The sequence below is a fragment of the Vulpes vulpes genome, chromosome 3 (assembly GCF_048418805.1).
Source record: "Vulpes vulpes isolate BD-2025 chromosome 3, VulVul3, whole genome shotgun sequence".
Taxonomy (NCBI): domain Eukaryota; kingdom Metazoa; phylum Chordata; class Mammalia; order Carnivora; family Canidae; genus Vulpes; species Vulpes vulpes.
In genome coordinates this window covers 138,080,460-138,104,699 of record NC_132782.1, presented here as the reverse complement: position 1 = coordinate 138,104,699, position 24,240 = coordinate 138,080,460, and the positions used below count along the sequence as shown (strand labels likewise).

The following is a 24,240-nucleotide window of genomic DNA, read 5'->3' as shown; positions in this document are numbered from 1 at the left end:
AATTCTGAAATTTCCAGAGCTACTAACATCCCAAATTATCTTTTTCTTCCCCTTTTACCCTATATATAGACTCTGCTCCTTTAGAAACCAGAAACTCTTACAGAAGTATTAAAGTGATTAAAACTTCATCTGGGAAAAGAATTAATCTGATCATTTGTAGGGACTTCCTTATACTACTGACTTGAATCGCTTTATACCTTAATAATCTGTGACAAATTAGCCACAGCACATCCCAGCACATAAACAGGTTTGTTTTTATCTGACCATAAATTGTTCTCAAATTAGAGTAGGTCCACGGGCAGCCCCGGTGGCGCCGCGGTTTAGCGCCGCCTGCAGCCTGGGGTGTGACCCTGGAGACCTGGGATCGAGTCCCACGCCGGGCTCCCTGCATGGAGCCTGCTTCTCCCTCTGCCTGTGTCTCTGCCTCTCTCTCGCTCTCTCTCTCTCTGAATGAATAAATAAAATATTAAAAAAAATAGAGTAGGTCCAAAGAGCAGAACCTGGTAATAACATTTGCTGAGTGCCTACTATATGCCAGGCCCTACTACTGTTCGAGGTTTTTATCTACTGTGGCTTCTCAGGCAGACCTTGATTGGACGTGTGTTGTATTCTATACAAACATTTTAATCCTGCTAGAGATGATCATGTGTAACTTAATCCTTACTAAAAATTAACCATATACTAACCACTGAAGTGGAACCAGCAGGTCAAGTCAAAATTTTCTGTGAAATAACTCAAGGAAATGTGTAATTGACCTTGCAGTTTAATTAAAGTATTTCATTATCCACTAACTGCATTACTAAATAGTCAAAATACGACAAAACAAATCTGGCTAAATCACTATAAAGTCATTAAAGAAATGCACTCCATCCCTAAAGTCCTTACTTATAGTTAAAAAAAATTTATATAAAACACTGAAAATAAATACTGTATTTTTATAGTTATCAGATGGTCAGGGATCAAACTGCAGAACACTGAGAACAAAATGTTTCTTATGTAATTTTAAAAAAATAATAATTTCAAATATATTAAATCTATAGATCCAAATACTAGTAAACACTTGAGCCGAAATGAGACTAGAATTGATGTCTTTAACAATCAGAAATAGGATTTTTAAATGTGAATTGCTTTTTTTTTAAAGATTTTATTTATTCATGATAGAGAGAGAGAGAAACAGAGAGAGACAGAGAGAGAGAGAGACAGAGACACGGGCAGAGGGAGAAGCAGGCTCCATGCCCGGAGCCCAACGTGGGACTCGATCCCGGGACTCCAGGATCACACCCTGGGCCAAAGGCAGGCACTGAACCGCTGAGCCACCCAGGGATCCCTGCTTTTTTTTTTTTTTTTTTAAAGCAAGAACTCTTCTGTCCATTTAGTCAAGTAATTAATTGTTTAATTGGATGAGCGATGCCAATATTTAAGAAAGAGAAAGAAGAGGCATGCCCGATATTAAGTATAGGTATGGCAGGAAATAAAAGATACACAGTTAAAGCACCCTTGTGCCTGAGAAAAAAATAACAACACATTTGAGTCCAGGACAGATGGTTGAGGACACTGGTTGTCACAAGCTATGGACCAATGTCCTAAACTGCATGATTTGGGGGTGGGGGTGACAGGGAGAGCACCTGACCTCGGTTAAATACACTGCAATGCTGTATACAGAGGCCTACCACAGCAGTCTGACAAAGGATCAATTAATGTTCTTGTTTTAAAATGGGGCCTGGTCATGTCAAAAAAATATATATACCACTTAAAATTCATCTTCAGTAACTGACAACTCACCTCATCTTTTTCATTTTTCAGTAGCTGATGCAAATTCCGATTCTTGCACTGTAACTGTCTGTCTCTTTCCTGAAGCCCAATCATTTCTCTCCTGGAGGTTTCCAGTTGTTCCTAAAACATCCATATGCAATTGTGATTAAAATTAACATAGGACTCAGAGCAAATGAATTCTTCAAAGATTAGTAAAAACAACACACACACATGAGGGTTAGCTAAAACTGCAGTTTAATGGCACACAAAACATTTACTTAAAACAATTATTATAAACCAAGACTATAAAGTTATAAATTTAAGTTTGAATATGTTAAATATTTTATTTAAATATTTTATTTTATTAAAATGACATTTTTTATGTATATACAAAAGAGTTTCAAAGTGGATCCCCTGAAAGGCTCTTCACTTATTCCACTGATGCTGTCCAGCCTTGGTGGCCCAGCGGTTTGGCGCCACCTTCGGCCCAGGGCCTGATCCTGAAGACCCGGGATCGAGTCCTGCGTCAGGTTCCCTGCAAAGAGCCTGCTTCTCTCCCTCTCCCTCTGCCTGTGTCTCTGCCTCTCTCTGTCATGAATAAATAAAATCTTTAATAAAAATAAAATAAAATTTCCTTTTAGTACTTTTTAACACTTCTATAGTATATTCTTCAAGAAAGAACCAAAATCATATGGAGATAAGTCTAAGAGGATGTGTGATCAAGTGGCAACCCTTAAGGTAAAAAGGGTGCAACCAAAGCACGACATTTATTCTCCTTTGCAAATGGTAACCTCTCAAGATTTTTTTTTCCAAAGAGGAATGGCAGGATTGCTGGAATGAGTATAGGAGAAGATGTTCATTTTGAATTCATTCCACACATTTCCTGAGGAAATGTGCCAAGTTCTGCATGAGACCATTGGAATATTTTTAAAATCCTCTTATCTTTATAAAATATAAAAGCCACTCAGGTTTTGGCATAAGTAGCCACAAATAACAACTTGCACAATCTCTGTAACAATGGACCTCAAGATGATTTAGGAATTTAGGAAATTTAGGAGTATACCTTGGATAACTCTACAGTTGTCAGAATTTTTGGCACCCTCTTCTTCAGTGGGCTGAATACTTCCTGTCATGCCAGACTACTTGGAATGCCTGCACTTAAAGGCACTGGGCCAGTTGATATGTCCCATGTATGTCAAATCAGATGCACTTTGAGTGATTATCAACACTTTACTTGAACTCATCATCATCCCTGCAAATCTGTATATCACTTATCTCATATCATCATCCTCTGTAAACTTCAGACACAGACCTGGTTGGTATCTTAAATTAATGACTCTCTTATTCCCCAAATTCAACTTTTCATAAAATTCTACCCATTTTACCTCCAAAGGTTGCTTTGTATTTCACTTTTACCATCTCCACTGGCACTACCGTAGTTGAAGTCCAAAATCTGCTAAGGCCTGCTAACAGCTGTCCTTTCTACCATGCCTTCTGGGGCCCCAACCATCTCTGTCCCAAATACAAATCTGCACCTTCCCCATAGTTTCTCCACCTTACTGCCAGGTTGATGTTTACACCGTGCCCATGATGTCTTCCTTTCATTGATATTCCTTGGTGCCTTTGGGTTTCTGCACAATGCCTCTCACATCCTTGGATGCCTGGGGCCCAGCCTCACCTCTATCACTCTTCATCAAAATCATACACTTCAGTCCCTACAGTCTCTTATACCTCTGTGCTTTAAACAGGTTATATACCCTCTGCCTAGAATGTTTTCTCCAAACACTAGTAAATTTCTGTTTACTTCTCAAATCTGAGACCATGTGTTAACTCTGTGATGCATCCCCTTACTTTCCACACCAAGGACAACTAATGAAGGAAATAGTTATGGTTCAATGTATCTCTTTCCACTAGATTATAATCTTCTTGAGAGCAGGGACTGAGGTTCACTCCTCTGTAAAACCCAGTGTGCCTAGCACATAAATAACAAATTGTGCTCAATGAACTGAATGAATCATATGCTAGATCTGGAGGCTCTTCAAGGACAGATCAGCAACTTTTGCCACTGAACACACTTTTCTGTCTGGGGCAAAATATTCTGATTTTGGCCCAGGTAAAACCTGAATTAGATGATTTCCTGGAAAACATTCTATACTCTGGGCTGTCCTAATAAGCGACTACTCCTTAGAGGAAAGGCTAAACAGGCCTGGATTGCCAATATCATTGTGTGATCATTCACTAGCTATTTACAAAATACTCAGCCAAGGTTACTGACATATAAAAAGTTTTAAGGCAGAATGATGGCCTTAAAGGGCTTACAACTCTGAGTCAGTCTAATTCATAAGACTTTCCATAGGTCTCTCTGATTAAGATTAAAGTATTATCCAAAGGGACACCTGGGTGGCTCAGTGGTTGAGCATCTGCCTTTGACTCAGGGCGTGGTCCTGGGATCAAGTCCCACATCAGGTTCCTCACAGGGAGCCTGCTTCTCCCTCTGCCTTTGTCTCTGCCTCTCTCTCTCTGTGTGTCTCTCATGAATAAATAAATAAAATCTTAAAAAAAAAAAAAAGTATTATCCACAACTCACAGTCTTTTTATAACCTCAGAGGCCACCACCTACCCCCTCCAGTCCCCGTCAGGAACAATCTCTATCCTTCAGGCATTGTATAAAAACCTAACAATATTAACAAGAAAACACTGTTACCACTTTGCTGTGCTTAGGAGACATGTGGTTAACTGAAATACAGGTTGACATGCAATTTCTACCTTAAGTTTTGCATAGCAGTTCTGCAGATGGTCCATATCACTTCCCAGTTTCAGATTCTGTGTTTCCACATTTTCCTGAGCTAGAAGGTTCTTCCGCTGAAGTACAAGTAGCTCATTCATACAATTTAAAACAGCAACTATATTTAATTCTCTCTTTGTGTCTTTACCTTTGGATTCTTCATATAATGAAGGAAAACCGAAAGTAGTCAATTCCTGGTAGAAGAAAATGTTTTCCTCAAAGTTGGTTACCAGATGACTTAGTATAGAAACAAAAGACAGAAATCTTTTCTCAGAAATAATGAAAACCATCCTGAGTCAAGAAATTATAAATATCCCAAAGGACAAAGAACTGAGAGAACTGGGCTCTTTATAGTCTCTGTTCTACAACTGCCTGTATCCTGGGGGAAGGAACTTAGGTCTCTGCATCAGTAAAATACGGGAGAGATTCCCAGTGGAGAAGCCCCTAGAGTGAGGTGGAGGCCAATCTACTCCTGACAAAAAAAAATATCTACCATGTATCTAGACTAGATGATCACAGAGCTCTCTGCATATCTAGTATGTTCTAAGTCCCTGGCCAATATATAATAACATACGTGTGCTTAACAAGTATTTTCCTCATAACTTTGATATGTTCTATTATATAACATGATTTATGCAATTGCTTCTCACAAAATTTTTTTTTTACCTGATCAAGATACGAAATACTTTGTTCAATATTCTCTTCTGTGCAGAAGGCACTGAAAAAACTGTGCACATTTTTTGATAAAGGTATTGAAGAACATAGCACTTGCTGTGAGTATAAACTTGATGGAGACATCTTTGTTTCTGAGGTATATTGACAGATATTTTTGCTTTCTGGAAGAACAAAAAAAGCATTTACTTAAATTTACAAAACATATGGAAAGCCCCCGTCAGGAACAATCTCAATCTCCAGGCTATCTCCTGAACTATCTCCATTCCCAAAGATTTTGAATTATATAAATATTTTTAAGTATTTTCAAATTAAGACAAGGCTGTTTTTCTATGAAAAATACATAAAATTGACCCTTGAACAACACAGAGGTTAGGGGCAACAACTCATAAGCTGAAAAATCTGTGTATCACTTCTGACCCCCCACAAAACTTTACTAATAGCTAGTGTTGAAAAGAAGCCTTGCCAATAACATAAACAGTTCATTAACACATATTTTGTATGTCACATGTATTACATACTGTATTATTACAATAAAGCAAGCTAGGGAAAAATTAAAATCAGAAGGAAGAGAAAATACATTTATAGTATTGTACTATAGTTATCGAAAAAATCTGTGTATAAGTAGACCGACAAGGTTCAAACCCATGTTACTCAAGAGCCAACCGTACTTTTTTTTCTAAAAGATACAAATATACAGTGCCCTTAGTAGGCATGTTAAGCTATAATATACTACCTTAATTTACAGTATGTCAGACATAAAAATAACAGACAAAAATAAAAGGAATAAATCACAGCAATGTATTGAAGTAGCCAATAAATTTATTTCAAATGCATAAACATTCCTCTCAAAAACAGTAACAAACACATCATCCATCAAAGGCACTGAATCCCACTGATTATGGCACAATTCTTAGCTTTCCCAGATAAATTTTCTGAAGATAAAAATTAGATATTTTAAAACTATCTGTCTCTCTAGTCACATCTCCAATATTTGTGGTAATTATTTTGTTCCATTTAAATATTTACCTTTATAAATACTGCTTTAGTTGAAATTTATTTTAGACCTAGTTACCTGAAGACAGATCTGGATCTGTAACAGTCATCCACTCTCCCATAGCAATCACCAGAGCCAGGGTACCTGAGGAACCAGTTCAGCAGTGAAACATTTAGTCCAGCTGCTGTCACTCTTCTTAGGTAGGCATCTCCTTAAAAAGCAAATTGTAGAACAGTAACATTTAACTAAAAATATAAAATCAATGTGTAAAAATAAGGATTTTACATTTTTTATTTCCATATACTCCCATATAGAACGTGGTACAGCTCAGTAATAACCCTGTGTATGTATGTGTATGTGTGGGTCTGTGTAAGGATCAGGAGTAAAGGGTTACCAAGTTCTACCAAGGTATTACTTCTTCATATACAAAGTACATGGTACATGATTTGACTCACAGTATAAATCTAAGGCACAGCATTGTACTAAGCAAAAACGACTTCTATATTATATCCTCTAAAATAAAGTACAAGGTATTTATACAGATAAAAAAATCTTCTTGGCTAGCAAAAAAAAAAAAAAAATACTATTCCCAATGTTAGCACAGATGTAGAAAAAATCATACTTCCATACAATGCTCTCCAGAAAGATCACATCAACTTAAACTACTACTAGCAATTTGGCAATACGTATCAAATTTTAAAGGATATCTTTTTTTTTTTTTTTTATGATAGTCATCACACAGGGGCGGGGGGAGAGACACAGGCAAAGGGAGAAGCAGGCTCCATGCACCGGGAGCCTGACGTGGGACTCGATCCCAGGTCTCCAGGATCGCGCCCCGGGCCAAAGGCAGGCGCCAAACCGCTGCGCCACCCAGGGATCTCAATACGTATCAAATTTTAAAAATGAAATACATTTCTATCTATAAATACCACTTTAAAATTTTTATCCTAATAAAATAACGATTTGTGTTTGCTCTGGTAACACAGACGAAAATTGGAACAATACAGAGAAGATTAACACGGCCTCTGCACAAGGATGACATGCAAATTCGTGAAGCATTCCATATTTTTGTATGGGGAATTTAGGACAGAAAACAGATGAACACATGGTGAAAAAAGAGAGGCAAACCATTAAACAGACTCTGAACTATAGAGAATAAACAGTTGCTGGAGGAAAGTGGGCAGGGGATGGGCTCAGTGGGTGATGGGCATTAAGGAGGAAACTGTTAATGATGAATCTCTAAATTCTACACCAGAAACTAGTATTGTACCGTATATTAACTAACTGGGATTTAAATAAAAACTTGAAAAAGAAAAAAAATGATTTGTATAAAGATTCATCTACAAGTTGTTCTGGATAACATCAAAAAACTGGAAATAGCTTATACCCTCCACACAGTAGGAGACTGGTTACATAAATGACACATTTATACAACAGAACACCTTTAAACACAAGTATGTAGAATTAGGGGGGTTACCAAATAGAAATGAATGAAGTGGACTATGTGTAAGAACCTTTCAAATAACCGTTTCACATAACATTTTCAGCCTACCATCCTGTTTCCATTTTTTTATAGGGAAAAATGGAATAAATAAATATTTCTCCATCACAAAAAAATTCAAATGAGATTATAAATGTCAATTGGCGGGATCCCTGGGTGGCGCAGCGGTTTAGCGCCTGCCTTTGGCCCAGGGCGTGATCTTGGAGACCCAGGATCGAATCCCACGTCGGGCTCCTGGTGCATGGAGCCTGCTTCTCTCTCTGCCTATGTCTCTGCCTCTCTCTCTCTCTGTGACTATCATAAATAAATAAAAATTTAAAAAAATGTCAATTGGGGATTTATTTCAAGGTCAGGGATAGAAGGAGGAGTAAAGACTGCAGGCAATCTGGAGAACATATGCCACCACTCTGGACAGCTACTTCTGGGCCACAATAAATTGTGGCCAAAAGAGAAAGCAGGTCCCAGGCGGCTCTTTCTTTCCATCTTTAAATGGATGTTGAAATTCTGGATTTTTATATGAAATCTCCCAACTTGTAAACATTAAAAGCTACTTTAAGAGAAGGGGGCGTGGCCGGAAGGAGGATGTGAGAGCGCCTCTCTAGAGAGAGGGCTGCACCAGCCACCAAGCTGTCCACTTAAGATCCATGCTCTTGACTGCATGTAAGTTACACTCCTAACAACATTTTTTAATAAGCCAAATTAAATGTGTCTTTAGCCCAGATCTGGTCTGTGAATCAAGAGTTCACAACCCCTATTCTGAATATGTAAGATGGTGGAGAGATAGTCATAATGTAATAGTGAAGCGAGATGAAAATTTTCATTCACCCAATAGGTTTTTAATTATGCTACTACGTGCCAGGCACACTCTTCTAGGCCCAGGGGAAGACCTGTTCTCAAGTTCACATTCTAGTAGGGGTGAAAATAGATAACTAGGCAATAAATTAGCATAACAGAGAGTGATGAGAACTATAAAGAAAAAACAAAACACAGTAACATGAGAGTACTGGAGGGGATTATCCAGATTCATCAAGGAAGGCTGCATCGAGATGCTGACATTTGACTGAGACCTAAATGACAGTCAACCACAATATGATCAATGACCAGAGCGTGGCCCAGGTAGAGGAAACAGCAGGTTCAAAGATCCCAGATGGAAATGAACTTGGGAAGTATGAAAACCATAAAGAAGGCCACTGTGGTACTCAAGGACAGATGGTAGGAAGCTGGATTTTCTCTAAGTTGCAATGAAAAGCTCCTGAAGGAGTTTAGGCAGAAAAGCCAACAGGATCTTCTTTAGGCTTTGAAAAAGATCACTTCAGCTACTCTGCCTTCTGAGTAGATTACAGCTGGGTAACAGTGGGAGGAGGCTGGAAGGTAGCAGGCCACTGCAATATTTCAGGCAAGACGACCAATTTTATACTACAGCTCGAACAGCAGAAGGAGACACAGGTGCATAAATCAGGGATGTGTTCTGGAGATGGAACCTTCAGGACTTGAAGACGGAACAAAATATGGGCAAAAGAGAAGTCAAGGATGACTACTAGGTCATAGAGCAGCATACAGCATATACTAACGCAAACGATGCTGTGTGCTGTATTACATGCACACACATACAGGGGGCTACCCAGTCTGGCACGGGTTTTGCTATTTCTTTACTCATGTGCCTTGGTAAGAGCACCTTGAATTATTCTGCACGTCCCTCTGCCCTTATATGGGTGCCTTATATAGGTGCCTTCAGCAACAGGATTAGCAGGATAAAGGTTGGGGTCTGCACCAACGAAGACACTGATTTTACTTTTCGCTTTCAGAGATAGTAGCCATTACAAAACAGAATGCAAGGGACAATAAATAATCTACTCTAACCTGGCTCACCTTGGGTAAGTTACTTAACCTTTCCAAGCCCTAGTTTCCTTACTAGTAAAGTGCCACAGTAATGACTCTTACTTCATAGTTTCCCCTGAGGATTAAGTGAGATCATGCACATAAAGAAGTATTCAGCACATGGCCTGGCATATGGGATGCACGGAATTAGTATCAGTTATCTTCGTCATCGGCATCATCACCATCATCTGGACACAGATCTGTGATAAATGACAGGATTCCAACACCTATAACAGAAGGCACTGCTGCTCTTAATAAAAGTTGAACACCTTAGAAAATGGGACAGATATCCTCATAAAAACATATTAGGCAGTGGGATTAATTCCTTGTCATTGTTAGGCTGAGGGGAGGGACAAGAGCAGAAGAGAACAGAAATGGGCATTTCCCCAAGCCCTTCTTGTTCCTGTTTTTTTTTTGTTTGTTTGTTTGTTTGTTTTAATTTTTTTTAAATTTTTATTTATTTATGATAGTCACAGAGAGAGAGAGAGAGAGAGAGGCAGAGACACAGGCAGAGGGAGAAGCAGGCTCCATGCACCGGGAGCCCGACGTGGGATTCGATCCCGGGTCTCCAGGATCGCGCCCTGGGCCAAAGGCAGGCGCCAAACCGCTGCGCCACCCAGGGATCCCCTGTTTGTTTGTTTTTTAATAAGACACAACAGGGACACCTGGGTGGCTCAGCGGTTGAGCATCTGCCTTCGGCCCAGCGTGTGATCCTGGGGTCTCGGGATCGAGTCCCATATCGGGCTCCCTGCATGTAGCCTGCTTCTCCTCTGCCTGTGTGTCTCTGCCTCTTTCTATGTCTCTCATGAATAAATAAATAAAAATCTTTTTAAAAAAAAAACACAACATTATCTTAAGTGCCTTTTCTCCTCATATAAAAGATCAAATGCCAAAATGTCTACCATACATCCATTCTTTAAAATTGTAATTTCAGTTATTCTTCCTCTGTGAATTTAGCTTTCCAGCATCTAGAGGTTCAGACAGTGAATTGCTCCCTGCCCCATTAACTAAAATAACAACAAAAAACAAAACAAAACAAACAACCAAAAAAAAACAGCTGTGAAATATTCAGATCTAGTTAAACGTTCACAAGGAAAACCAAAACTCCACTCTGAAGCAGTATGAAACAAAGAACTTACCAACAGTATATGGTTTCACACAATCTAAAAGTTTCTATGTATTCTCTTCTGTTCAATGATGCACCAAATTATACACTAGGAGGCTTGTGATAAAAGTTATCCAACCAGACTACTAATCAATATACAAACTGAAACCAGGAGACTAATTTAAGTTATTCTGTTCTAGCTCAACCATAGTCAGATCTCATTGTTGAAGGTTATAAGCTAGTTTATAAGGATATTATAATAAATAAACATTAGTTTCAAAAGCAAAATGGTAACAGAAGCATCCATCTCTGCTTTGCATAAACCTAATATCGTCACAAGCTTCAAAAGCAGCCACGAAGGACTCCATTAAAGATGAGTGCTGGAACACACAATGAAGTTCCCTACTACAGATTAAGCAAGTCATAGCAAAGCATTACATATTGGACCATGAGCATCCATGACAAGTCATACAAGTGTGCATGTAATACAGCACACAGCATCGTTTGCATTAGTATATGCTGTATGCCGCTCTATGACCTAGGAGTCATCCTTGACTTCTCTTTTGCCTTTTGTTCCGTCTTCAAGTCCTGAAGGTTCCATCTCCAGAACACATCCCTGATTTATGCACCTGTGTCTTTTCATTACAGAAAAGGGGAAAAATCTAATAGTAAATCATATTTTGTTTCAAGTAATCTGTAACCCCCGTATCTCTCTCTATACCATTGGTGAGGGAAGTTGTCCAGATTCTAAGACAGGTCAAACTCACAAGTGAATTTAATGAACCAAGCTTGAAGATTAAATAATTTGGCCAACCTGTAAAACTCACTTCATTCATCCAAGACTGTTGAGGAATAACCTTGAAATAAAGTAAAAAAAAAAAAAATCTATAAAGTAATCTATAAGAGTTCTTCCCTCTAGTCTCTAAATCAGAGAGTCAATAGTTTTACTCCTTCCGGTGGATAACATGTATATGGGCACTTAATAAACTTCCTTGATTCCAAGTATTTTTCACTGTACATTCCAGTAAGTGAGGCTACATAACAGAAAGTTTACTAATTGCAGTAGCACCACAATAATGTCAGTAAAAACATTCCCTTACTATTTCTGAAGAATTACTTTGGCTTCCCTAGTATGTTGCCAAAATACCATTGCCATATTTCAGGTGTAAAAAAGCAAGGGTACTCTGGTCTTTCCTGGATAAAATGATTATACAGACCTTAAGAATTACCTAAGCACTTTCTAGGTTAGAATCCTGACAGAAAATTAGGAAGTAGTGAGATATTTGAACTTAATATAATTGTACCCTTTCTGAAAAAAGATTTTAACAAGTTTCATAAATCTATCATTCTTTGTGTCAAAGCACTTCTTTCATATATATTTCTATTACAGACAGAAAACCTGGTCTCAGGGAAGCGAACAGGATAGCCTGAGGCCACATTTCTAATTGGCTATAAAAGCCTGGACACAAACCTGTCTTCAAAAATGTTTTCACTCCATCACCACGTAACATTTCTACGCTATCCATGCAAACCTCTATAGAAAGAGAGTTAAAATAAGAATTAAAAAAATATTAAAATAAGAATAAAAAAGATTTCCACCAAGTTTCTTTAGAAGAATGAGTTCCATAGTTCACCTGAAATTATTCCACTCAGAGCATACAATCCTTTAAAGAACTTATTTACTACTTAAATTGAAGCATAATTGTAAGCTTCTCTGCTATGCCACAAATAGCATTTTTTTCTCATTAGAAATGCTTTGCTTTGAAAAGGTTTAAATACCTTTCATTCTCATTTCTGAGATCAGTCCCATAGAAAGTTTAATGTGGGTGAAATAACTCATCTTACCATTTACTATCCTAGAGTAAACATTAAGACAACATCAAAACTAAAAGTTCATAGAGTTTAATAAAAACATTTATGGTTAAGGGTAATTACACCTGCTTGGTTTTTTTTTTTTTTTTTTCCCCTCTTCCATCATTAAAGTTCCTTGCCTGCTTATTGCTCTTCCTTTTAACCAAAAGACTCCGGGGGTTCTCAATATACAATAATCACTTGTAAAATCTGGGAGTGGGCTGCCTCCAAAATGGCTTGCAGTTACCCCTGTTACCTGGTATACATACTTTTGGGTGCCTCTGCTCCTTGGCTGTGGGCTGGATTTAGTGGCTAGCTTCTAACAAACAGAAACAGCAAGAGGTGATGGGACTTCTCTTCCAAATTCAGGTGATGAAAAGGCGTGGCTTCCTCTTGGGATCATTTATCACCTTCTGTGTCTTGGATAGCTCTGATATTGTGAGCAGATTCATGGGAGGCTGATGTGGCAAGGCTAACTCGTCTCCAGCCAACAGCCAGGGAGGAGCTGGAGGCTGCCCAGAGCCACAGGAGTGAGTTTAGAAGTATTCTCTCCCAGTCAAACCTTGATGACTGCCACCTTGGCCAACACCTTGATCACAATCTAGTGAGAGATCCTGAGCCAGAGGCACCCAAACTGCACCCAGATTCCTGACTGACAGAAACTGGGAAATAAATGTTTGGTGTTTTAAGCTGCGAAGTTATGCAGCAATAGGTAGCTAATACAAGTTTTTAAAAATATATATACGCATTTCTGAGTCCTTTCCATAATTTACATGTCCCTAGCTGGAACATAACTAAAGTGCCATCATACACTACAAGTGCAACAACCAGCTTTCTGGCAATATCGCCCAGGAGTACAATTAATCGCTCCATATTATTACAAGTGGATGCCTCCCCTCACTGGTTCATCAACTTCTACAGGAAGTTATGAACTTTCCTACAGGGTGGGGATCTTCGTGGTATCAAACAGTGCCTGAAACAAAGCAGGTGCTCAAGTAAACGTTTATAAAATGAACTGTGTCCCACATATGGTCCACCCACTTCCAGCCTGCACGTTCCACCCGTGCTTTCCTCTTTCCCCTAACCCAAAACTAATACTTCTTCAAAGCCCAGAACAACCACCACCATCATCCCCTCCATACAGTTCCTCTTGGTTCTCCATATACTCTCTGATTTGTTTCATCATTCCTAGCTAGACTTTCAGGTACCACATGTTTCACAGTCCTATAGTTTCTCCACTAATCTTAACAGAATACTCAATAGCTGATGACAAGTCAACATGCTCACTCAAGCAAACGTGGGTAAAGGAAAACAGCAATGGAGAAGAGGCAAAAGATAGGAGTTCTTTAGAGAAAAGTATTTCCCTCTTCATCCCTCAAATCTCTAACACATCTACCAACTGAAAGAGAGCTCAGCAGAAACATAAGTAGTATCTTGATTACAAAATTTCCTTCACACAGTACATTTTAAGTGTTCTTTTCAAGTTCACTTGAAATTCAAACTTGAGAAGGCGCAATTGCCTACCTAATCAGAATTCTAAAACTTCAATCAAGTGTCAGAAAAGAATAGCTTTTCATTATACTGGAAAGTAGTAACATTATACCATCTAAGCTTCCAAATATTGCGCAGGATTTGTCACAAAGAGCTAACTACTAAAGTCTTGGCTGAAATCTCACAAAGTTAGAATTACCAAATTGTCAGGCTAAGAAAATAAAATTCTTAAAACTGTCTTTAAATACTAGTCCTATCTTACAAATTCAGTCATGGCAATTAAAAATTGTTATCATATTTTAAATACATGTTATTACTCTCAAAAAGCAAATATATTACGATTAAACTAGTACCCCCATCTATTTTTGTTCCAAAGGAGACTAGAGATCTTACTGTCATTATAAATACTCCCACTGCCTTACACAAAACCATTCAGGTGTGCGTCCAGTGTAGAAACTCACTAAATGCAACTTCTTAGAAAAATCTACCTTTTGCAAATTTAAAATCTAAATGAATTCATCTGAGTGGCATAATTTAAGTATACTTTCCCACAGAAACAAATCCCTCATAACTTAAATGTGAATAAACAACTCACTGGCTGAAACTCAAAATGTGTCATTGTCTTCACCATCTGCCCCCTTTGGTTGAGTCCACGGCTCTGAGGACGGGCACTTGGGGAGCAGAGCACGCACAGTGCCAGCCAGCCTCACAGGCCTGAGCCAGACAGACTGAGCCCACATCCTGACCAAGTCTCTGAGAGCTGGTGTCCTCACCTGGAAGATGACGCCATCTTCTTTGGAGGGCGGCTGTAGGTATTTAATGAGGTAACAGTTGATGAACTGAGCATAGTGTACCGTGTAGGTGGGGAACTGATTTAACAAACATGTGCCAGGCGCTGTTTTCAACGCTTTACATATATGATGAAACCGATCCTCACAACAATCCTACATCATTTCCTTTTTACACGTAAGGACATCAAGGCACAGAAAGGCTACCTGCCCCCTCCCCAGACTCCACAGCCCATCCTCTTAACCAACACATGCTGCTGCTTCTGTGGATGAGGGGTTCGGGAAGCTGTACTCCTACCACCAATCTTCAACAGCCACCACTCACTAGCCCGTAACTCCAACTGGGCAAAGACTACACAAGATAGTGTGAAGCCACAAATTATGGCAAAATATTTCATGTGTGTCCTTTTGGGTTGAGGGATACAATCTCAGTGAAGCTCCAAGCCAGAATCTGCCATGAGAAAGCCACCCTCTTAGTAGCTGTGGGAGCAGGGAACTACATGCTGTATTTTAAACTTCTTACACACACCCTGGAAGCAACTGCTGCTGCAGTATGAGAAACAGTATGGTGCAATGGTTAAAAGCACAGGATCCAAAGTCAGACCACCTGGTTTCAAACCCCAATTCCACCACCCACCTAGTGGCCCTGAACACAAACCTCTGGACTTCATTTCTCTTGTTTGCAAAAGGAGAGTAAAAAAGAGTCTTTAGCCTCAAAGGATTATCATATGGGTAAGTAACACATTTAATAATTTTACTAAATTTATGCAAGTGCAGGGCTTAACACAGGGTCCTGGGTACATGGAAAGTGTTCCATAAATGTTAGCTATTATTAGATACTTTAGTAACTTGAACGATTTCATGATATCTTGTTAAAAAAAAAGTTGCAGAACAATATCTAACATGATCTTATTTGGTCTTAAAAAAAAATCCACCCAAACTATAGGAGTATGTACATATAGGTATAAATTCTGCTCTATAAAGACACAAGTTTGTGTAAGAACAGAAAAAACTAGAAAAAAAAAAAAACTTGTGAGAAAAGGGACTTTATCTTTTTCTTTATGTATTTATTTAATTATAACCCTAAACTTGGTAGAAGAGAGGGGAGAGACTGACTTTGATTTATAACTATTAAGATCTTTTCAAAGAATGTTCTTGGGACGCCTGGGTAACTTGGCGGTTTAGCATCTGCCTTTGGCTCAGGGTGTGACCCCGGGGTCCTGGGATGGAGTCCCACGTCAGGCTCCCTGCATGGAGCCTGCTTCTCCCTCTGCCTGTGTCTCTGCCTCTCTCTCTCTTTCTCTCTCTTTGTGTCTCTCATGAATAAGTAAATAAAATCTTTAAAAAAAAAAAAAGATGAAGAATGTTTTTTTTTTTTTAATTTTTATTGATTTATGATAGTCACACAGAGAGCGAGAGAGAGGCAGAGACACAGGCAGAGAGAGAAGCAGGCTCCATGCACCGGGAGCCTGACGTGGGATTCGATTCTGGGTCTCCAGGACCGCGCCCTGGGCCAAAGGCAGGCGCCAAACCGCTGCGCCACCCAGGGATCCCGATGAAGAATGTTCTTATTTCTACCCACCTTCTATGACTCAAGCAACTAACAAGGTGTATTTCTCTCCTTCAGGAGAGCAGCATATGAAGTTACACAGGTACGTACTTATGCCACGCCATCTAATAATTCATTATATGTTGACTTTCTACTGCTAATGTTTTCATCTGTTTTGGTCATGGCTCCCCAAATGACTTATTAGTCGTTTTTATTGTTTGTTTTTTTCAGGGCACTGTCACTTCAGGGAAGGTGCACAGGATATTGACAGAGCACTAGACCAGGTGTCAGAGGCTAAGGTTCTTCTATCATTTCCTGAGCAACCCTGAGCTGCTCATCATTTCTCTCCTTTTCAGTATCCACATCCATAAAATGAGGAGGTTGAACTAGATGATTTTAAAATTATTTTTAGTCTATTACCTGTTTTTTACATTTTTCATGGGACTTAAAATGGAGTAGAGCTATTCATACCAAAATATTTTCTTTACATTTTTATAACAATGTGCAGTCTTGACAACCAAACATTTAGCCAATGAGATTCTACTGAATTCTAATAACAATTTATTAATCACAATTTACTAGGAATAATTTAAAGCATTTTACATGTATTAACTCATTTAATCTCACAATAGCCCAAACAGTTATCTGTCCCCATTACAGATGACAAAACTGAGACCCAGAGAGTGTTCTTGCCTGAGGTCACACAACAAGAATGTGACAAAGCCAAGATTCAAACCCAAGTAGTCCAGCACATTGAACTACTACACCCTACTGTCTTTATTGTAGGAAAGGAGGGAATACACAGTATGTGAGCTGCTTTTCCAACTGAACACACACACAGGTATTCATTTTTTCTACCAAGTCATTTTGAGACAAAATTACAATCAGATAGTAATTATTCCAACTGAGTGACTGGGATATGAAATAGGAGAAGACAAAAATTAAATGTTCTAGCAATTCAAAAAAATTATTTTTGAAAAACCTAGTGAATATAGACCTCAAATTGTCAGACTTTCACTGAAATGCCGTTCCCTTCTGTTTGTGCTTCCAGGTCACTGTGCATTAACTTCTACAGCACAGGGACACCTGGGTGGCTCAGGTCATGATCTCAAGGTTCCGGGATCAAGTCCCACATCGGGCTTCCCACAGAGAGCCTGCTTCTCCCTTTGCCTGTGTCTCTGCCTCTCTCTCTCTGTGTCTCTCATGAATAAATAAATAAAATCTTAAAAAAAAAAAAAACTTTCCAGTGAAGATCTCACTGTAATGAAACTTCTCTCCCACCACCTAAACTGAGTTCCTGGTCTACTTGCCTGGCATCATACAGTTTGTACTCTGCTTTGCCATGAGGTATCATAAATGACCCATCGGAGGATCCAGTAAAACATTTGCTGACAATGCAAATTCTCAAGTCCCACTCCAGCTTAAAGATTCAGAAACTCAGGGAGTGGGACCCACAAATCAGTGTTTTAACAAAAACGCCCATAGGATTCTGATGCATCAAATTTGAGAACATGGCTATACTCTATAGACTGTGCTTCAGTATAACTTAGTACTCTACTCTGCAGTTTAGAATATGGAATACCAAAAAGGAATTATTACCTAATAATAATACAGCACAGATTTCAGGAATAATGTAAAAGTGTTCCCAATAACTAAATGAGGGTTGAAAATAATAGTCCTAGAGAACGCTTGGCTAAGGCTTACTTAAACCTTGGAGGGTGGGGAGAACCCTTAAAAAAAAAAAATTTGGCAGGTGAAATTCATACATCCTAGTCACATACTCTACAACCTTGGAAGTTCACTTCTAGGTATAAATCGAAGAGAAACTCTTGCATCTATGTGCCAAGATGCATGAACATAAACAGTGACACTCTTGACAAATGCCAAGTAGCACAAGAGCAAAACCCTGGAAGCAACCCACCCATCAACAAGAGAAGAAATAAACTGGGGCATATATGCAAAACGGAGTATTATGCAGCAATCAGAAAACAGCAGTGACACACAATATAAAGGAAATTTCCAGCAATACTGAGTGAATGAATTTCAACATGATAGTAAGTGAAAAATGTATCAGAAAACAGGGCATGTAACATAGTTTTTAACTGTGTATGTGTTTGGAAAACTCATAGATGCAGTAAAACTATGTTTTAAAAGATACCAAGGGAATGATGGATATAAGATTCAGTAAACAGGAGGTGCCTGGGTAGCTTTGTCAGTTAAGCAAGACTCTTTGATTTTGGCTTGGGCCATGATCTTAGTTTAGCGTCATGTGATGGAGCCTGAACACTCTCTCGCTCAAACAAATAAAATCTTAAAAAAAAAAAAAAAAAAAAGAATTCAGTAAACAGTTGCCTCAGGTGAGACAAGAGGGGAAATGGACTGGATGGGCCCATAGGGTCACACAGAGATCATCGTCAAGGTCCTAGCTTTATGTTAGATGGTACTCCGTATTAAAACTAATAGATCAGGGCAGCCCCGGTGGTGCAGCGGTTTAGCGCCGCCTGCAGCCTGAGGTGTGATCCTGGAGTCCCGGGATAGAGTCCCACATTGGGCTCCCTGCATGGAGCCTGCTTCTCCCTCTGCCTGTGTCTCTGCCTCTCTCTTTCTCTCTCTCTCTCTGAATAAATAAAATCTTTAAAAAAAACAATAAAATAGATGAATTATGAGAATGTGTCCTGAGCCAAGCAATATAGCTAATTCTTTGTACCTGAAGTCCTTTTTTTTATTTTTTATTTTTAAAATACAGGGGTGCCTGGGTTTCTCAGTCAGTTAAGTGGCTGCCTTTGGCTCAGGTCATGACCTTGGGGTCCTGGGATTGAGGCTTCTCCCTCTGCCTCTGCCCATCTCCCCGACACTCATGTGTGTGCACACGTGCATGCTCTCTCTTAGAACTTAAAAATAAAAAATAAATTAAAAATATATACATCAAACAATTCTAAAGTCTTCCCAGTCTGGCTATGAGACACTACGAGTCCTGAGTCTGACACCTGCCAAGGCAGGGACTAAACTGTTTTGGGTCACAGAATTTAAAGCCAGTGACTCTCCCCCCTTTAAAAGTACAAAAACAAGCAGTTCTGGCTGTAGTTTCAGAGGATCTATGAAGCCATTCAGATCTGCACAGGATCCACAGACAAGGAGGGAAGAACTGTAACTCCTGTACTAATTACAAGAAACGGTGGAAGAGACCAACTCTCAGTTGACGTGGGTCGTCAGCTATGTCACCCTTACAACAGACCCAGAGCAGTAGATAGAACACTATTTTATTGATGGAAGAATCTGAGACTCAGAAAGATTTAAGTAACTTGCCCAGTTACAAACCTGAGAGGAAGGAATAAAAATCCAGCTATTTAATAATACGGAAAGAATAAAAACTAGCTATTTTTGGTCCCCAAACCTCACAGATCCTGGCCTCCTCTTGACTTTCAACAAGTATCCCAAATAAAAGATATAAATTCTGTGGGCTCATCTTCTCATTATAAAATAACAGCTGGGGGATCCCTGGGTGGCTCAGCGGTTTAGCACCTCCTTCGGCCCAGGGTGTGATCCTGGAGACCCGGGATCGAGTCCCACATCGGGCTCCCTGCATGGAGCCTGCTTCTCCCTCTGCCTACATCTCTGCCTCTCTGTCTCTTGTGAATAAATAAATATTTAAAAAAAATAACAGCTGATGATGGGGTATATTTATTGATGATTTCTAGGATGTCTTCTTGCATTTATAGTCTACATCTTAGGTGTAGGGATATTTCTAAAACGTGGATACGGAATAAAAGAATGTTAAAGGTGCCAACTTTTAGATAGGAAAGTACAGAAAAGCAAATAATCTACTGGACAAAGGACAAACTCAGGCTAAGATCTTTATAACCTAGACTAACTCTGAGATAAAAAGCATATGCAATGGCATCTTGTACTGGCTACTGGCTACTCATTAAACTCTATACATGATTTTAAATTCATATATAGTGCTGTGATTCCTTCAGAGCAATACTCTTCTACCAACCTTCTCCCACCATGTTTCCAAAACACTAAGGTTCCATTTTCAGCAGCCCTGGCACAAAAATATTATACCTAACTAAGGCAACTAATGGTCAGGGCCTGGCTGATGGACTTAGCCAAGACAATGAGAATTGTGAAGGACAAATACTTCAGTAGTTGGACTGACAAACATGCTGACAAATATACAAAAGGGAGGTATGTATATTCTCTCGTGTAGAAATTGGTCTTTGGTACCAGACAGATTAAGTCTCTTAGATAAAAAGAGAGGAGTAAGATTAATAAAATTGGGTTTGGTTAAGTATGTAATGATAATGAGCTCAGTGTTGAACGTCCTGGGTTTAGAGATGCCCTCATAGGACATTCAAAAGGGGATAAACTCTAGGGTTTGGAGATCAAAGAAACCACGGCAGCTTTGTGAGTCATTAGCATGTAGGTAGTAGTTGAATTCATAGAGAAAAAAAAAGGTAGCAGAAAGAACCCTAAAAAACATCAACATGTAGCAGGTGAGTGAAGGGGACCTGGATATAGGAGATAAAAACTGGGGTGGACTGTAGGAAAGCCAAGGGATAAGAAACTTTAGAGGGGGTGATGAACAGCAGCAAATGCCACGAAAGAACAAGATCTGAATAGAAAAATATGGTGGATTTGGCGATGACGGACTTTACATCCCTGAAGAGTAAAAATGAAAACTGGATTTTAGAAAAGTAATCAGCAAATAAGGAGACAATAAATCATTTGCTCAGGAAGCTGTTTCACAGAATGTGAGAACATACTTCTTTAAATGTGGCTTTATTAGATGCTCATAGATCCACTAGCAACTCAAGAGTTAATAGAGGAGCAATGTTAATATTACTGGCTAACTGGCTGTAGTTTAATTTCTATTTAAAAACTTATTTTTAACTTGGAAGACAGGTTCTGTCTTTTCTCATCTCAGAGTCCTACACTGCTGGAACCTGACTTTTTTTTTTTTAATGGCCCTTAAGACACTTAGATTTTGTACTGCCTTTATAATTTTGTTATTTCTCTTACCACATTGCAAGTTGCTTGAAAATGGAGCGGTAACTTACTTACCTTTGCATCCCTATTCCCCTAATCTTAAATTACTGACTTTGGTGGAAATACCCTTCAAAAAAAAAAATCAAATATAATTCCCCTGAAAAATACCATTTAAAGGTTCCCTAGCACCTACTGGTCAAAGGCCACAGCCCCGTTCTCTAACCTTATCACTAATATACCGTACCTGGCTCCAACAACCAATCCACTGGTACTTCCTCAACAGTATATTGGGCAGAACATGACACCATGCACTTATCAGGTCAATTCCTTTTCTTTCATCAGGACACAGCTAGAATTCTCCTTTCTAAAGCCTTCTCATATTTGCAATTTTCATTTTCTATTTTTGCTCTCTCCCTTACTACACTGTTAATTTCCTAAAAACAAACTTGTCAAGGAACACTCTCATCTTGTTTCTCTTCAGGCCTGGCAAGCAGCAGCCTGGTAAGTGTTTATTAAAGCATAATTCAGTACATCTGTTGGTACCATGTATACCATTGACCTGCTATCAAAAGAGTAAAGACTTTAGGTTGTTTTCCATTAGCAATAATGAAGAGCGTACTTCTCTAGTCCATCTCACCTCATTAACTTGTGAATTCAAGATGAGCATGTACCTTCATTACCAGCTAATCATAATCACCATCACCAAAGACACAAAAAAGCCCCTCGGAGTATCAAAAGCCTTTGTCCTGAGCAAATAGTCAAACCAATAAGACATATTCACAATTATTGTAAAAGATACAAAAAAATCACTTAAAAAGCTTTGAAATGGCTCCAATTTAAGAATGTGAAGTGAATTAAAACCACACAATTCTCAAGCAGTATCTTTCACTTTTTTATCTGTAGGTGCATGCTACGCAGAAGACACTCAAATGTTGACCTTAATAAAACCTGTGTCATACCCAGCTTTGTCAAAGAGCAGCTAGGTCATTTTCTTGGAGATGCCAAGAATATAGTCTCTGTGTTGGCCTTCAGGCTTTTCACAAATCATCTGAACAGTTAACGATGTAGATTCTCATACAGCGCCTCGGCATGTCTGGAAGGGAATGTGCTTTAACAAGTCTTGTCACAAGGCACAATGTGTTAGGAGGAGATCTTCACATTTCATCCTACAATAACAGTCTTTGCAGTCATCTTCAAGCTGCTCTACCCATGTTACTTAATGCCGAGACTTTTTTATCTTTATTGTACAGACGGGGAAAGAGAAGGGAAAGAAGGGATAAGACGACCTAGCTGAAGAGGCCCTACAACTCACCCAAAGAGCCTTCATTTTCACCATCAGCTGCTAATTCTCTTTTCAGAGAACCATTCTGTTTGAGGAACTTTCACTCACAGCAAGTAGACCATAGGGCACACTGGCCAGTAGCTTTTGCTAGCTTTTTTTTACTAAACGTCCGAATAAATAACCTAAGCTTCCTAGGCCTCTGTGTTATATGATAGCTCTGGGAGAGAGAGGCCTTTGAATGGATTAACTTTTGCTGACTGAATCCAAGTTCATAAGTCTACCTCTAACTTCTAAATTTCAAGACCTTGACTTAAAGTTGAACTCCAAAGGCATTCTGGTCTGTCTCCAGGTCGCTCATTCTTTTCAAATTTCATTCAGTCTCTTAAATGTGTCAAGTCACACCTATACCTTTCAGTTCAGGATCAAGGCTACCAGAATTTTCCTCTACCTAAAGAGGAAACCAATCCCTCCAGAGCCACGCAATGTTCCCAGGCATCCATCATTCACAACCAACTCTGGAGACAGACTCTCATCTGTGTTGTTAGGGAAGCCCAGCAATTTCAAACTCCAGGTGGCTTCCACTCTTAACACTTGGGATCCACTCTTGGAGGAGTTCTCCTCCTAATGCTCTTCCCACGATGCTCCCCACCCCCAAAGGGAAATCTCCGTCCTCTCAGATTCCGCAAGAACTACATCGGTGGCAGCGTTGCATGAGGACATTCCGGCAATCACAACCATGCCCCCCCCCGAAATGGGGGAGCGATCTAAAGACCCTCACGTTACATGTGCTAAGAACAAATTATTTAGCAGGTTCCATTTCCTGGGCCCAAGTGACTTGCAAAACAGGCCCATCAGCAGAGGCTCGAAAGCGGGGACGGGGAGCTCACGATTCGGTTTACTGTTCTTTACTGCAGAGATTCTCCACCAGAACATTCCCACACTTGCCTGCCTTTTAGATGATGTAAGCTCTTCCCCTTGACTTTTAACCAGCTCTCTCCCCTGCGGCGGCCGCGGGCCCCTCCGCAACTCATTCTAGGGGCTGCCTCTCGCCGCTCGCCCCACCAAGCCCGCAGCGCACAGCCCGCGCCGGCCTCCCCGCCTCCCCGCCGGGCGCCGGCCGCTCTCCATCCCCGCAAGGCTCTGGGCTCCCGGTCCCCAGCCGCCACCTACCTTCCGCCGCCGCCTGCAGGCAGGCCGGGGTCAGGGCTCGCCCGCCTCCTCCAACGGCCCCAACGGCCGCGCCGAGCCTCTCGCCCAGCAGCGGGGCGCCGAGCCAGGTGCCGGCGCTCACCTCCGCGCCCGCCTTCGGCTCCCCGCCGGCGCCCGCCCCAGGCCCGCCGGCGCCCCCGCCCCTCTGCGGGCGGCCGCGTCACAATCCCCGTCGCGGGGGCGGGCTCTCACCGTCACGGCCCCCGAGGGCGGCGGGGACGCAGCGCGCTGTCCCAGCCCGGCTCGCGCAGCCCGGGGGCCCGCAGCGCCCGCCCCGCCCCGGGCTCCGGCCCCGCCCCCGGCCCGGCTCCGCCCCGCCCCTCGGGCCGCCCCCCGCCGCGGCAGGTCCGCAAGGTTCCCACCCCGCCCCCGCGCCGCCCGCGCCGCAGGC

At 40.5% G+C, this 24,240-nt stretch overlaps 1 protein-coding gene and 1 non-coding gene across 6 annotated transcripts in view; one reads left to right on the top strand and one right to left on the bottom strand.

Annotated features, from left to right (window-relative positions):
• Positions 1-24,240, bottom strand: part of SSX2IP (SSX family member 2 interacting protein) — a 49,848-nt gene that overhangs the window by 23,595 nt on the left and 2,013 nt on the right. For 4 of the 5 annotated variants that reach the window (XM_026004797.2, XM_026004798.2, XM_026004800.2 and 1 more), the window contains exons 1-5: positions 23,811-24,133; positions 6,285-6,417; positions 5,204-5,373; positions 4,519-4,731; positions 1,783-1,893 (exon numbers count right to left, since the gene is read on the bottom strand). In XM_026004797.2, the coding sequence (XP_025860582.1) occupies positions 1,783-1,893; positions 4,519-4,731; positions 5,204-5,373; positions 6,285-6,327 (537 nt within the window). In that variant the 5' untranslated portion in view covers positions 6,328-6,417; positions 23,811-24,133. Of the gene's footprint in view, positions 1-1,782; positions 1,894-4,518; positions 4,732-5,203; positions 5,374-6,284; positions 6,418-23,810; positions 24,134-24,240 lie in introns of those variants that run through there. The other variant, XM_072754722.1, reaches the window with a different exon arrangement.
• Positions 7,174-7,276, top strand: LOC112924520 (U6 spliceosomal RNA). Its single transcript, XR_003235902.1, has one exon. It is a non-coding gene; the product is annotated as a U6 spliceosomal RNA (small nuclear RNA).